This window comes from Sinohyriopsis cumingii, chromosome 9 (assembly GCF_028554795.1).
Source record: "Sinohyriopsis cumingii isolate HCF-2022 chromosome 9, ASM2855479v2, whole genome shotgun sequence".
Classification (NCBI taxonomy): Eukaryota; Metazoa; Mollusca; class Bivalvia; order Unionida; family Unionidae; genus Sinohyriopsis; species Sinohyriopsis cumingii.
Genome location: NC_142969.1, coordinates 66,246,062 through 66,263,378, shown reverse-complemented (window position 1 = coordinate 66,263,378; position 17,317 = coordinate 66,246,062). Strand labels below are relative to the sequence as shown.

Here is a 17,317-nt window from a genome sequence, read left to right as displayed (position 1 = left end):
CAGGTAGAATGCCAACTTGATCCCACAGACCATATTTTAGAAAAGATGGCTTCTACGTAACTACATCACTACAATATAAGAGTATGCTTGTCCGTGCACTTTCCTAACAGTATTATGTTCTATTTATAGCAACTATCCTATTACCCAGATACATGCTGGTCTACTTTCAAACTTTCGACCTCATATTCTATTTATAGCAGCTGTATGGCTTAGTGAGGAGAGAACAGACTGGTTTTCTAATTTTTAATCTTTACTCGCAGATTCTTTTTTCTAGTTTATATTTAGTACAGAACCAGTCTTTATGTATTTGGCGCTAAAAAGTATAATTTATTTTAGTCGATGCGTGTATGAGAGCAGAAATATCTTTCACAGATGGATTAGAAAAAGGCCAGAAATAAACGAAACATAAAATAACAGAATCCTCCAAAGATGAGGACATGAGGGCAGCATCACGTGATGTCTATTGCAGGCCGCATGGAAATAATTTTACTATTTGGCGCTAAAAGTCTTCAGATATATTCTAGTCGATGTTTGTGTTAGAGCACATATATTTTTTCAAAGAATTTCACAGGTGGGTCAGAAAAAGAACAAAAAATGAATCCTTCAAAGATGAATACATGAATGGCATAATACAGCGTTCCATTCTCGGGCACAGGGGCTCGTATCGTTGCTTAAAATTGACCTGTCATACATGTACATGTATGACAGGTCAGTTTAAGTAACGATACGAGTCCCTGTATTCTAGGGCAGCATCATGCTCATTGCAGTCTGTGCAGAAACGATTTTAATATTGGGCATGGTGGTAAATTTTATGTGGAGAAACACTTGAAAACAAAGAAACACAATGAATTAGATCGTCTTACGAACTCCAGTACTAAGGTAACTTCTTATCTGCAGCAGAACTAAAGTGCGGACATGAATGTTATAAATGCAGAGGTGTTATTTACTGAGTTCTTAATAGAAAGATAATGAAGATCTTGCTATTGGTGCAGAAGCATGAGAATTCATAGAACACAATTCTACTCTAGCTGTGAAGGTGTTTTATGATAATGTTAGGGATTATTATGCTACAGCCTGTGATAACATGCTCCATAAATTCCCCTATGGAGATGAAGTGATATTAAATGCTTCAGTTGCTGATGTAAATGAGAGACAGTCAAAAAGCTTCAAAGTGTTAGATTCTTTGTCAAGAGAGATCTCTTTCTATTACCATCCTTGTCTACCTTGGATCATCTGGAAGGAGAATTCCTGAAGTATAAAGTTGGCATTCTACCTGACAATATACTTAATGCAGATAGAGTTGATGTGCAGTGGCACCTTATTTCCCAGCTAAAAGACACAATCACTGGAAGATATAAATTTCCTCTTCTTTGTCAGGTTATGAAAGGAATGTTGGTTCTTTACCATTCTAATGCTGACTGTGAGAGATTGTTCAGTATTGTTAACAAAATTAAAGTGAATTCAGATGCAGGCTCAGTAACCCAGTACTTTGTGCTCTACTGGTGTGCAAAACATTCATGGTCTCAGATGGTACAAAGTGTTTTAAAATGCAACTTGAAAATCTGTTGCTTTCTAAAGCTAAAAGTGCTACATATGACAACTTGAAGCAGTAAAGGATGTTAAAAGATGAGAGGGGCAAATAAATCATTGTTTATTGAATTTTTAACATATGTGGATTCCTCTTTTTGTCCACTTGAATTACACTTTTTCCTTGTCAGGGGTTGGCATGTATGGTTTTACTTTCAAACTTTTGACCTTGGTTTCTTTTTATAGCAGATGTATGGCTTGGTTAGGAGAGAACAGACTGGTTTTCAAATTTTTAATCTTTGCTTGCAGATTCTTTCATATCTGATACAGAACCAGTCTGTAGGTATTTGGTGCTACAAGTCAGATTTATTCTAGTAGATGCGTGTTAGAGCAAAAATGTTTTTCAAATAATTTCTCAGATGGATTAGAAAAAGATGAAAAACTGATTCAAAGATGAATACATGAATTAAACAATACAGCGTTCCCTTCTAGGCAGCTTCACGCCCACTGCATGCTGTGTGGAAAGAATTTTAATATTGGTCATGATGGTAAAACAAAGAAACCTTGCATTAGCTTGTTTTCCTAACTTCAGTACTAAGGTAACTTATAACTTCTATTTTTAAAAGTAGAACTAATAAATGCAGAGGTGTTATTTACCGAGTTCTTAATAGAACACTGACAAACTTAAAGACCTAATAATGTTTCCTACCTGAAATATTCTCAGCATGTTTTTTATTTTTTAATGTTTTTCTAATTTCAAAGTGTTTGTTTTTGTAATAATATTATTATATGTTTTTTTTTTATCTTATAGGTGTTGTCTAGTGTTGTAAAGCGCTTAGAGCTTCTAAAGATTAGGCGCTATACAAAGTCATCCTTGTTATTATTATTATTATTGTTATTATTACCTCTAGCAGTAGAAGACTGCGTTGGTCCTTTTTTCAAATGGATGTTTCCTGATTCCAAAATTGCAGAAAATATGCATCTGAAAGAACAAAATCATCTAATATTGTTAGGTATTTAGCAGAAAATAATTCCCTTAAAATTGCAGAAGCCATAAAAATTGGGCCATTTAGTATTGCAACAGACAGGAGCAGTGATTATGACAAAAAGTTGTACAGAGTCTGGATAAGAGACTTTGACAATGAAAAGGGTAAAGTCAGAGTACTCTTCTTTCATTACCAGAATTAACAGTAGATTCCACTGGAGAAAACATTTTTTATTTGCTTGATAATGCTTTGAATAAACATAAGTTGGCATATCTGTATGGTGTTTTCAGCTGATAATGCATTAGTGATGACTGGAATTCATAAAGGTGTTGCATTCTGTATTTGAAAAATGCCTCCATCAGTGTGCATATCAGGTTGTCCCTGTCATATGATTCTCCTTGCTGCAGGAAAGGCTTCTTCTATCTATCAGAAGCCTTTCCTGCAGCAAGGAGAATCATATGACAGGGACAACCTGATATGCACACTGATGGAGGCATTTTTCAAATACAGAATGCAACACCTTTATGAATTCCAGTCATCACTAATGCATTATCAGCTGAAAACACCATACAGATATGCCAACTTATGTTTATTCAAAGCATTATCAAGCAAATAAAAAATGTTTTCTCCAGTGGAATCTACTGTTAATTCTGGTAATGAAAGAAGAGTACTCTGACTTTACCCTTTTCATTGTCAAAGTCTCTTATCCAGACTCTGTACAACTTTTTGTCATAATCACTGCTCCTGTCTGTTGCAGTACTAAATGGCCCAATTTTTATGGCTTCTGCAATTTTAAGGGAATTATTTTCTGCTAAATACCTAACAATATTAGATGATTTTGTTCTTTCAGATGCATATTTTCTGCAATTTTGGAATCAGGAAACATCCATTTGAAAAAAGGACCAACGCAGTCTTCTACTGCTAGAGGTAATAATAACAATAATAATAATAATAATAAGGATGACTTTGTATAGCGCCTAATCTTTAGAAGCTCTAAGCGCTTTACAACACTAGACAACACCTATAAGATAAAAAAAAAACATATAATAATATTATTACAAAAACAAACACTTTGAAATTAGAAAAACATTAAAAAATAAAAAACATGCTGAGAATATTTCAGGTAGGAAACATTATTAGGTCTTTAAGTTTGTCAGTGTTCTATTAAAAACTCGGTAAATAACACCTCTGTATTTATTAGTTCTACTTTTAAAAATAGAAGTTATAAGTTACCTTAGTACTGAAGTTAGGAAAACAAGCTAATGCAAGGTTTCTTTGTTTTACCATCATGACCAATATTAAAATTCTTTCCACACAGCATGCAGTGGGCGTGAAGCTGCCTAGAAGGGAACGCTGTATTGTTTAATTCATGTATTCATCTTTGAATCAGTTTTTCATCTTTTTCTAATCCATCTGAGAAATTATTTGAAAAACATTTTTGCTCTAACACGCATCTACTAGAATAAATCTGACTTGTAGCACCAAATACCTACAGACTGGTTCTGTATCAGATATGAAAGAACCTGCAAGCAAAGATTAAAAATTTGAAAACCAGTCTGTTCTCTCCTAACCAAGCCATACATCTGCTATAAAAAGAAACCAAGGTCAAAAGTTTGAAAGTAAAACCATACATGCCAACCCCTGACAAGGAAAAAGTGTAATTCAAGTGGACAAAAAGAGGAATCCACATATGCTAAAAATTCAATAAACAATGATTTATTTGCCCCTCTCATCTTTTAACATCCTTTACTGCTTCAAGTTGTCATATGTAGCACTTTTAGCTTTAGAAAGCAACAGATTTTCAAGTTGCATTTTAAAACACTTTGTACCATCTGAGACCATGAATGTTTTGCACACCAGTAGAGCACAAAGTACTGGGTTACTGAGCCTGCATCTGAATTCACTTTAATTTTGTTAACAATACTGAACAATCTCTCATAGTCAGCATTAGAATGGTAAAGAACCAACATTCCTTTCATAACCTGACAAAGAAGAGGAAATTTATATCTTCCAGTGATTGTGTCTTTTAGCTGGGAAATAAGGTGCCACTGCACATCAACTCTATCTGCATTAAGTATATTGTCAGGTAGAATGCCAACTTTATACTTCAGGAATTCTCCTTCCAGATGATCCAAGGTAGACAAGGATGGTAATAGAAAGAGATCTCTCTTGACAAAGAATCTAACACTTTGAAGCTTTTTGACTGTCTCTCATTTACATCAGCAACTGAAGCATTTAAAAGCACTTCATCTCCATAGGGGAATTTCTGGAGCATGTTATCACAGGCTGTAGCATAATAATCCCTAACATTATCATAAAACACCTTCACAGCTAGAGTAGAACTGTGTTCTATGAATTCTCATGCTTCTGCACCAATAGCAAGATCTTCATTATCTTTCTATTAAGAACTCAGTAAATAACACCTCTGCATTTATAACATTCATGTCCGCACTTTAGTTCTGCTGCAGATAAGAAGTTACCTTAGTACTGGAGTTCGTAAGACGATCTAATTCATTGTGTTTCTTTGTTTTCAAGTGTTTCTCCACATAAAATTTACCACCATGCCCAATATTAAAATCGTTTCTGCACAGACTGCAATGAGCATGATGCTGCCCTAGAATACAGGGACTCGTATCGTTACTTAAACTGACCTGTCATACATGTACATGTATGACAGGTCAATTTTAAGCAACGATACGAGCCCCTGTGCCCAAGAATGGAACGCTGTATTATGCCATTCATGTATTCATCTTTGAAGGATTCATTTTTTGTTCTTTTTCTGACCCACCTGTGAAATTCTTTGAAAAAATATATGTGCTCTAACACAAACATCGACTAGAATATATCTGAAGACTTTTAGCGCCAAATAGTAAAATTATTTCCATGCGGCCTGCAATAGACATCACGTGATGCTGCCCTCATGTCCTCATCTTTGGAGGATTCTGTTATTTTATGTTTCGTTTATTTCTGGCCTTTTTCTAATCCATCTGTGAAAGGAGATATTTCTGCTCTCATACACGCATCGACTAAAATAAATTATACTTTTTAGCGCCAAATACATAAAGACTGGTTCTGTACTAAATATAAACTAGAAAAAAGAATCTGCGAGTAAAGATTAAAAATTAGAAAACCAGTCTGTTCTCTCCTCACTAAGCCATACAGCTGCTATAAATAGAATATGAGGTCGAAAGTTTGAAAGTAGACCAGCATGTATCTGGGTAATAGGATAGTTGCTATAAATAGAACATAATACTGTTAGGAAAGTGCACGGACAAGCGTACTCTTATATTGTAGTGATGTAGTTACGTAGAAGCCATCTTTTCTAAAATATGGTCTGTGGGATATTAATAAAAATGAGAAAAAAATTGATTTTTTTGGGAAGGTGGATATACTGAAAAAGCGTAATCCATATACGTTTACACGTAATTTAGTGAAAAAAAGCATAATGATTATGCCAAAAGCGTAATGGTTGGCATGCATGTAAAACCTGCAGATTTCTTGGAAATGGGGTGGATGCTATAAATATAAAAAAATACTATTAGGAAAGTGCATGCAAGGCGAAAGACAAGTGTACTCTTATGTCGCAGTTACATAGAAGCCATCTTTTCTAGAATACGATCTGAATGATTAAAGGGATGTTAATAAAAATAAGAAAATCAATTATTCATTTTTTAGGAGGGGGACATAACGAAAATGCGTAATCCAAATATGTTTACGCATAAGGAATAATGTAGTGGGAAAAAAAGAGTAATGATTACGCCAATGTAAAAGAATGTAATGCATGATCACTTTAGTTATCAGAATAGTGTTCACAAATAATTAATTTTAAAGCTGATTTTAGGAAGCAAATAACTATTGGCAAAACCACACAAAAAAATACATTTCAGAACTCTTGGTTGACTGAGTTTAATTTGTGAAGCACATCTGCGAAAACTAGAAGACAAAAAAAAAAAACAGGGTTGGTAGGGTGTTATTAATTATTTGCACATACTGCAAACAATACATCAACATATATCACTCAAAGAATCCAGCAGAAGTTTGAACACCAGGACCATCCAGTCCCCATTGAGTGTAGTGATGGACACTAATGACACTTGCATTACTTTCAAACCCCATACTGAACCCTGTTGAATTTATATCTGAATTGTAGTTATTGCAAAACTGTGACGACTAAAAAGTGGGAAATTTTGGGGATGTGTAAAATGGAGACTGGGCTTGTGGAATTTCAGTCAGGGCTTATAAGTTTATTTAAGTCACCAGCCTGGGGCTTGTTATTCATTAAGAACTGTTTGTAAGGTTGATCGTTCTTGCCCAAGCGATGTTGAACAGACGTTATTTCTCCAGGTTAATGTGTATTACCTTGCTGTGTTGCCTGTGGCTGTGAGTGTGAGGCACTCCAAGGTCCTTTCTGACTGACATCTTTTTTCTCTTTCGACTCTCTGTCGTCGCTCTCATCACCAGATTCCTTATTCTCCTCTTCTTCACGGGTTTCCTCTTTCTCACTGAAATTTCAGTTTAATTCTGATAAAACTTGCAGGAAAATATAAACCCCAAATGCTAAGGGTCCTTGTGTAGGTAATTATTGACCTAAACATCTTGTTACCCAAATACTAATAGTGGCCAAAATGCATTTACACTACAGTAGGTCACATACTTCTTTTTATCACCCAGCCTATTCTTTTTATAAAGGTACACATGTACTTACAGGTCAAAAGGTTTATTTTGCACATTTCTTGATCAACTTAGTCTGTTGTGAGAAAGTGGAGCAATAGACACAGATGTGTGACCTTTGACATTAAAATCAGTCAGAGTGACATCAACTTGTGAAGAATAAAAAAAATATTCAAGGAATGACTTCTGACCCAACTCCAAGGTAATTAGGTCATCCAAATGAACAGAAATTATGACTTTCAAACTATTGTTGATAGTTCTTCCACCCAATGTGTCAGTAGTACTCTGTAAATTCTGAATACTTTGTTCTACCATTTCTTTTTTCTTTGAACCTGTCAATAAATGTATAGCAGATCAATAAACAAAAGTCTATAAAATTATGTACACATGACATGCCAGACAAAGTAAGAGTTTTGCATGTGGCTTAACACAGGTAAATGAGTTATCTAAATATGGCATCGAAGATTTCTACTTCTGTGCCAAGAGCATAATGTAAAATCTGGACAGTCAGGATACTCTTAGACAAATATCAAGGTTGACTGGGACGTAATTCCCTGTCAGATCCTATACTTTTGAGATGGTTTCATTATTCTTAATTCCCTGTCATATCCTATACTTTTGAGATGGTCTCATTATTCTTAATTCCCTGTCATATCCTATACTTTTGAGATGGTTTCATTATTCTTAATTCCCTGTCATATCCTATACTTTTGAAATGGTTTCATTATTCTTAATTCCCTGTCATATCCTATACTTTTGAAATGGTTTCATTATTCTTAATTCCCTGTCATATCCCATACTTTTGAAATGGTTTCATTATTCTTAATTCCCTGTCATATCCTATACTTTTGAGATGGTTTCATTATTTTTAATTCCCTGTCATATCCTATACTTTTGAAATGGTTTCATTATTCTTAATTCCCTGTCATATCCTATACTTTTGAGATGGTTTCATTATTCTAGAAGACTTCTTTCTGCAGCTATATAATAAGAAGCAGCTACTGGTTTAATGCAGTCTTTAAAAAATGTGACTCCATGAATTTTCCAAAACTTTTCAAAGATCTTTTTTTAAAAAAAACAATTTCAAGAGTACCCACTAGGCAAATGTATGACATCTAATACTTACCTAACATATATTTAACAAAAAATAAACATATTTTACAGCTTTTGTGCAAACTTCATCCTACTGGAGAGGTAATTTTCTTTTGAGTGCTGTGATTTTGAATGGCAGTAATATCCCTGGATGTAGACTATCAAGTTTAAGGGGATCCTACTCTAACAAATCCATTGCTGAAGTTAGGTAGATTGCTAAAACCTTTCAAAAAATTCAAGGTTTTTTCAGGTTTAAAATCATGGTTTTCAAGGTACATTCTTACGTTAATTTTAAAGGATACATCAATGAAACTGTATGTAAACAAAACTTAATACTTACTTTTACTTCTTATAAGGAACATTTCTTGCAAATTTATTATTAAAAAAATATGAAGTCAAGAGTATAATCATTAATATCATTCCATTACTAAACATCCTACATCTGGATAAAGAATAATGTACAGTCACTAAACAAGTTTTGTTATGGACCCTGACCTTTGCATCAGCAAACAAAAATGTGACTGGATAATGCAAAATAACCAAATTCCATGACTTTTCAGGTCTCTGTAAATGCCTTTCTGTAATTTCCAAACTTTTCCAGGATTTCCATGACTGCAGAAACCCTGTTAATGTTTGCATGGTCAAGACAAACCCAATCTTTGAAATACCCATTACATTTTTTTAAATAATATGCATATTGCCGAAGACAGGTCCAAATAAATGCTTCTTTTTGTTTCTTCTGTTAATAAGATTGCTGTTATACATCGTCCAATATTGTGTGTATCATGAGAAATTTTCACACATGAATTTACTTGTAAAATAAAATTTCCATTCATAAAATTTGACATATGTAACTGAAACACTTGGGGCCACAGGTTCACGAGAACCCCAACATACATACAAATAAGCCTGTAAAATATCTACATTGAGTAATTTCTGCACAATCCTACTAACAGTCTTCTCACTGGACATTGGTAAAATGACTACTATGTTTGCCTTGTTGCAAGCAATGGGATATAAATAACAGGTGACAATGTTTAGGGTAAAAATATTGGCCACATATGACAAATAAAGATCTACTAATGTACCATAGTATTTGTAACCACAGCAAATAATACAATGGAATAAATTAAGCAAAATAATTTACCCAATTTGTACATTCTGTATCCTTAAACCAGTGTAGTCTGCCTCCTTTTCTTCTTCAAAATCGTGCCATTCTTCATCTTCCTAGAAATACAAAAACGTACTGTCTTAAATGTTAAGAAAAATGGTCATTACCTTGGCCTCTAATCTCTCTGGAATCAAATATTGGGTATATTTTCTTTCCTCATTCATGTATGTGCAAAATCTGATGACAAAACACATGCAAACAGGGGGCTCAACACTCAGTAAAAAGGGCACACAACTCCATTAAACACTATAATCAAAAAGGCCAAGTGTATGGTAATTGTTGCCATTTTCGAACAACCACTGCTAGAAACTTCAACTGTCAACAACTATAAGTGTAATGATTTTAGTTTAGGAGCACTGTTTGCTTTCATATTCATGTAAAGATCATTGTGTTATCTTTAATTTGAGTTGAGTATCTGATACAGTATCAATCTTGATAAGAAACAACATTGAAAGCACAATTATGCTTCCTAGTTTGTCATCAACTATTACAGGGCTATATTTGGTTTCAAAAATCCTGTTTCAAAACAGGAAAGATTGGGAGGGGTTCAAGTCAGAGCTGCCCTAATTCTCATTTGCCAAGCACTCACATGAAATGCATGTACTCAAATCATCTAATTCCGATATTTATTCATATTTGCAATACAGAAACCGATCGAAATTTACAATGTCCTGTCATTAACGAGAAAAGCTTACCACCGAATAAATAGAGGATCTCAAATGGGTAATGATTTCATACTGAATGAATGAAACAGGTAAAATAGTGTCCAGCTTTTGCCAAGGCTCACAAAAGCTGGTTATTTTTCAACGTTACATAAACTCAGTATTAAATCATTACCCATTTGAGACTATCACAAAGTTTTATTTTAATCAAAATAGTTTAGACAGAAAGAAGAAATAATTTTGCTCATTCTGACTGAGACCCTGTACCTTTGATTTCTTGCACATAGCAATTATTCCTAGACTCTATACAAAATAACTGTACAACTTGATAACCAGTAACATTAAAAGTAGATTGTTTTTACAAATTATAATTAAACAGTGCACCTCTCTTTCTGAATATAAAAAAAAAAATTTCACTTAGACAACATTTTTCAATACAGAATGTACAGTAGAAGTTTCAAGTGACGTCAAGTAGTTTGACTTGTGTTAAAAGTATGTCTTTTTCACTGTATATATCATTCCAGCAGCTGAATATTCATGTGAAAGGATGATTACTGGATGCAGAAATTCCGGATTTACTGTAATGTATTTGTGACCATATATCTGAATTATTTGATTTTGAACAGTAGACAACAGGAGATAGACATATTTTTGAGTTGGTACTGAATTACATAAAAAAGAAACATATATCGTTTTAGCTATTGTACCTCACAAAAATGCTATGGTTAGCTAAAGTCAGTTGGAAGACCAATTTATGCCTATATTTTTCTGTGAACAGAGGTGAGTTTATATATTCCTTAACATCAAATTACTCCTGTGGATCACATGTTACAGGCATAGCTGCCAACCTTCTAGGCTCGCAATTAGTGAAAATAGGGACAAAAAGTAGTGAATTTGGACATGAATTAGTGAAAAATACCACGACAGTAACTCCATCCACTCTGACTGTCAATACTACATTATACATGTATCAAGATCGCAATATAAAACAAAAACACTACATATATGCAGAAATATATCTGCATTTCTATTTATTATGGTATTCATAAACTTCACTTGTTCTTGTGGTTATTTATCAAGACATGATAATGTGGCAGACTTGAACTTCCTCAACTGCTTGATCGTAAATTTGTTTTCTAAACAGTTAAGACTTTTTTTGCCTGCTGGTTGATCTTGGTGACTAAAGTTGCTGACAAATTTTCTGCAGCTAAGGAGGCCCTAAAGTCTGCCTTATTTTTCCTCACTAGAGAAAATACTCTTTCGCTGTCACTGTTGCTGTGAGGAACGCACAGGAGCTGCATTACTTTTGGTTATTCCACAGCTAAATTTGGAAGCGATTTTCAAGTCCTGAAACATTTGTCGGAACAAATGTTTAGCATGGTCTCCAGCTAATAAAGCTAGTTGTGTTCAACAAGAAAACTCACAAATAATGCTTCAGCGTTAGTAGCCTGCAGGTCTTCTGACGATGGCTTAAATTATTCCAGAACTGAAACCTGCGAATTCTTAATTTTCCCAACTTCTACGTGTTTTTTGCAACAGATCTGCTTCCTCTAATCGTCTCTGCCACCATGCCTAATACAACAATTTGTGGCACACTGAGTGCAAAAAGAATGATGTACATCAATGTTTAATGGCAGAATGCATGGCCCATTTTTTGATATATTCCAAATTAAACCTTCACTTTTTGAGCAATACATTTCTTTTTCATTGGTGGTGAAGACTTTTTCAAGTGCTTACATGCGATGCTGAATGGTAAATCAAATCAGCATTGGTGACGCATGCGCTGAGCAAAATTCCAATTAGGCCCCAGTTTCTCTCAAAAGGATTTGTAAAACTACTCTGATAAATATAGATTAAAATCGGCTCAAATGCTCGCTACATGGTCAACTGTACTAATCGGTTGTAGTTCTACTAATATCGCAACCAGCGGTATCGAACTGTTTCGACAACTGCCAATATCACGACTAGCACTTAATGGGAAATCGGTTATTTTATTAAAGATTTAAAATAATTTCGAATTGGAGAATTCTTGAATTTTTGGCTTGCACCATGAATCCATGAATTGCTGAAAAAGTCATGAAATTCACACCAAATTCGTGAGGGTTGGCAGCTATGTACATATATACCGCCATCCCTCCCATTAGACCCACTATCAACTCACCAATACCCTTAGTTTTATTTGCTGTTGTTGATGTTTGGGGTTGAATGCCACTTTTCTGCACATGATAGGCAATACATGGCATGGCAAGCTCCTGTGGAGATTAAACTGTCCATATTCAGATAGATATGATCTTTTTTTCCCCAATTCTATTTGGGCAATTGATTAGAAAAATGGTTGCCAAAATGTTGATAGTAAAACAAAATGTTCCATAAGGCAGAGTAAGGTAAGTTTTCCCACAATTCCAGCCAATCAGTAAAGAGGATACTGCACAAGAATTTCATGGGCTTATTTGGACCAATCAGAATCACATAAAGTGATAGCTTAACATGTTGTTATATAAGATATATTAAACTGCACACACTACATGTATATGTAAAGGTATATGTAAAGTGTACTGTGTGATAAACGCATTTATTTCTACTTCCAACTGTATCAATCATAAAAAGGCTATATAATGCATGGAAAAATCTACGTGGTCTTGCACTGAAGATATGTACATAGCCTATGATAGTGTATAAAATGTAGGTCACAGTGATTTGCTTAGTAAGGGTGTAGTAAAGTGCATCAAATTCTCAAGTTTCATGATTCTAACTTATAAAGCACTCAATAAATTATCTTTAGCAGTGCTAAATAATCTGCTAGCCCGATGCACAGGGACCCTTCAATTCATAGCCGAGTGTTGGGTGATTGCAACACTGTATTGGTAATAGACCAAACTAATCACATGTTAGCCTCTCATTGGATTAAGTCCCAACAAACAGTCCCTCAGAGTGAACCTTTATGGAAACAAGGCTGACAAATGTTTCTCTCTGGACAATTCACCAACAGATGGTATCATTCATATTTAGCCTGCTATACTGAATGCATATGATCTTGTATTACATGTTCTCAATGACAAAAAAAAAGTAATGGCCACTTGCTGCAGAGCATATAACAGTTGTTTCTGCTGGAAAACTTTAGCACAGGGAATACTGCAAGTTTAAAGAAGCAAACCAATCACAACTGTTGCTACATATGATAGTGGTCTGGGGAGGGGAGGGTAATAACATAAACCATGCAAGTAAAGGTTACAGTTACCTTTAGACAAAAGGTTAATAGCATTCTATTAACGATAACATGAACCGTTATGTTGTGAACTTAAAGATAAAATAGATATGTTTGTGGTCAGGTGTGGCAAACGATAGGAAGGCTGACCTGCAACAGAAAAAACGTCAAAAACAGAAAACTATTATTTTATGATCTAACACAGATTAAATAAGTGTTCAAACTTGTGTGACCAACTACATGTGTAACAGAAGTTGATAAATAATCTGAATATGGCAATCTTGGGGTCAACCACAGTAATCTGTCTAGCAACAAGAAAATTCACCTTGGCAACCAGATTTTCACAGCTGCTTGTCGAGGGATAACCAGATTTCAAAATATTTTAATTTCTAAAGTGAAAGGAAATTTAAATATAACATCAGTTCAAAGCTTCTCATTTCATATGTGCATAAACTTGTCAAGAATATAAAGCAAAATTGCAACACATATGCAGTACCAATACTACATATACCCATATAGGATGCATGCAGGTATGATTTAAAGTTTTAACATGGCTTCAACAATTTATCTGTCATATTGCTATGATGTCTGCATTGTGGCAGTTTATAGTGATGTCTAGCACTGGAGTATCATGCCACAGACTAGCCCTACAATGTTAGACACAGCATGCATGTTGGTTTTGTTTCAGTGATATGTCTTACTATCCAAATAACGGCCTTGTATAGTGTGTTCTGATTTCGTTGACATCGGAACGAGTAGTCAGTGTTTCAGGAATATCTCATAAATTTGGCAGCATATAACGATACTCTTCCACTAATTTATGTGTAATTAATATACTGTGCTGCCTTTATCCTGGCGTTATGAAAAAACTAGCTAATGGGCGCATTTTATGTTCCGTTGACATACATTTGAATTTGATGCTATGCAATGGTAGACGAGGTATGCCGAAATAGGTTTAAGTAGGTTCATATGGTGGATATGTTTCTTGAACGAAACGAAACGTTGCTTTACAGTTTCAATAAGCATAATATATTTTTATTTGTTTCGTTAAACAAAAATATTTCAACTTAACCCAATTTCGGCAGTCCCCCCTTTCCAGTCAACTGAAATGTAGGCCAATGAAACCTGAAAACTGGTCCATTTCTTTTGTGAGAATCTGAATTTATTAGAGAAAAGACATCAGAGTAAGTAAAGTCTGACTATATATTACGACTCTACTTCGTAGAAATGAGCCGTTATTTTAGTTGCCAGTTGTGCAAGATATTCCTGACAATTTGACTTTCGTTACGATGTTAGTCGACATCAAAACACACTACACAGCGCTGTTAGTTAGGCTGTAAGACCATGACGCCCAAAACAAATATCAGCGTCAAGGTCCTACATGTAGGACTAGCCTAGCCGCAGACATGTAGCACCATTTCCCACCCAGTCACATTATCCTGACACAGGTCTCGGCAGGGAAAAAGAGGAATATATGCCGACATTAAAGGCATAAATATGAACCTCGCCGAGTTTAGGTATGCGTGGTGCGCTCGTATCACTTGCTGAGCTAGATGTGGCGGACTTGTCTTTCTTTTTCTTTTCTCTCTTAGTTGACTCTTCCGTCTGTTGAGCAGAAGGATCGAGCGAAGTGGCTTTCAACTTCGATTTTTTCTTGCTTTTGTCCTTTTTAGCGAAAAAGTCGTCGAGACTCGAGTCAGCCATTGTGAACTGAAGCTGAATTAATCTTTGTAAAATGAACAAGTATTAAATAATTTCCACGGTTAACGTCAAACAAGCTACGCAACATGCGTCCTAGAACCTCCATGCGCATGAGAGGAAACGACTGTCCCGCACCAATAATAGAATGGTTTACGCATTTTTCAATCACTCATGCTTTGACTCCTGATTTGACTGCTTCTCTCTCTCTCTTTTTTGAACATTGAAATGGAAATTTCAAGAAAGCAGCCAGATATCACCCGTTCCCTTTTAATATTCAAATGAAGTATCCCAGCGATCGGTTGATTAATTTAGTATGCAAATTCCTAATATATATTTTACCTCTTATATTTCCCAAAATAATTACATAAATGTACTCTCGCATCTCTTCTAATTAAAATGATACCTTTATTGTTTATGTAATGAAAACATATAGGAGAGACGAGGTTTACAGAATTATGTACTTGAATTAGATTATGGGATCCGCTCAAAAAATCCACCTTATAATATTATTAGTGAATTGGGTAGTTCATTTGAATGACACATAATCTTTGAGGGCTAGACTGGTATATTTTTCTATCCCAATGTAGCTTAATCTCAGGCTATATTTAAAACTATTGGTATGCCGCCAAAATCCGTCAAGATCTTTCAGTTTGGTCTATTATTATTATTATTATTATTATTATTATTTGCTTTTCTATATAATCATTGGTGTTGAGGATTAAATTAGTAGTCGGTGACGCAAAGATTTTTGAACATGAGATTGGTTTCCGAAGATATAGATGCCGTACTTTCATGCATATACACCCCCTCCACATACACAATAGAAATTCAATAATCGTATAAAATAAATAAATTGTCCATGCTTATACCCGCACTAGGGTTGACATACAACCTCTTTTTCCTGGACATGTCTTCCTTTTCAGTCTTTAAATCTCCGTCCGGTGTAGCATTACATTTTTGCCCTGTTGAATTATGTCCCAGCCGGGTCTCCTTTTAACGTTGAAAGTTGACCCAGGGTCAGTCCTTAACGTTGAAGTTTGATTTTCACAATCGTTGAAAACTGATCTCAGCGTTGAATTTTGATCAAATTTCCGGATATTGTTTTAAGTTTCGCATACATGGGTTTATGAATCGTCAAAAAGGAAATGCATAGTATGTATAAAATCAACAAAAGCAATGTAATGCAGTACATGCAGTATTGAAATTATGATTATAGTCATCTTCCTTCTTTGAAATGGATATAATTTTTTTTTTTAAATTGTACTTCGCCGGCTGCATTCCATCAAACTTGTCAGAAGTAAGCAACTTTCTAGGCATGACCAACAATTTTTGACGACTTATCCCAAATTGTTCAACATTCAATGAGCCTCTTCGAGCCTTAACCAAACAGAATCAACCATGGAAATGGAGTGAAAAACGATAAAGCGTTTGAAAAACTCAAACAGGATTTAACAAATAACGCAATAATAGTGTATTTCGATCATAATAATGAAACGCAATTAATTGTAGATGCAGCTCCTGTCGGTCCAGGTAAATTTTTAACTCACAATGGAAATGTTATTGCCTACGCCAGTAGGGCACTTTCTGATGTGGAAAAGCGGTGTTCACAGACGGAACGTAAAAAAAAAGTTTGGAGTTGTGAGCACTTCGATCCTGTTTTGTTATACCTTTAAGCTAATCAGTGACCACAAGCCACTGGAAATCATTTTCAGCAATCAAAAATCACGACCCTCAACGAGAAGCGAGAGATGGCGACTGAGATTACAAACATACATTTTCAAAGTAATTTACAAACCAGGTAAAACAAATGCAGCAGAATACATTTCGCGACATCCCGAGGCTGGAACTTAATGCTGTAAACATTCTGAAGCTGCAGAAACTTATGTTCAGTTCATATTTGTTTATGTTGTAGTTATCACGGTATCAATTGCTTTTCCATATTCCTCAATGCTAGCGTTTTGTGAAACAAATATACTTTCTGTCCTACCTTAGCATGCATGTCACACACTGTCATAGAGAACAATGTTGCATCGTCAGTTTGACAAGGACAGTATCAGGTACTATATTGCAGTTAAGAGATATAGAGAAATAACTCTGTACGGACAAAACAAAGTTAAGAGTTCCAGTTATAACAGATGCATTTTCAATGACGTGCATGACACTTTACAAAATTCATAAAAAAAATACAAAATATGATCTAGATATGAATTACGTAATCTCACATGCTGCCAAGATACTTGACATTTTTTTAAAGCCCGACAGAAACTACAACTCTTACATAATGCACCAGTCATGGGTTATG

At 34.9% G+C, this 17,317-nt stretch overlaps 1 protein-coding gene across 1 annotated transcript in view; it reads right to left on the bottom strand.

Annotated features, from left to right (window-relative positions):
- LOC149791941 (protein CDV3 homolog) overlaps nucleotides 1-15,141 on the bottom strand; it is a 35,148-nt gene extending 20,007 nt beyond the window's left edge. The window contains exons 1-3 of the mRNA XM_089970460.1: nucleotides 14,818-15,141; nucleotides 9,424-9,503; nucleotides 6,873-7,015 (exon numbers count right to left, since the gene is read on the bottom strand). Of these exons, the coding sequence (XP_089826586.1) occupies nucleotides 6,873-7,015; nucleotides 9,424-9,503; nucleotides 14,818-15,018 (424 nt within the window). The 5' untranslated portion in view covers nucleotides 15,019-15,141. The remainder of the gene's footprint in view (nucleotides 1-6,872; nucleotides 7,016-9,423; nucleotides 9,504-14,817) is intronic.
- Between the last annotated feature and the right edge of the window lie 2,176 nt (nucleotides 15,142-17,317).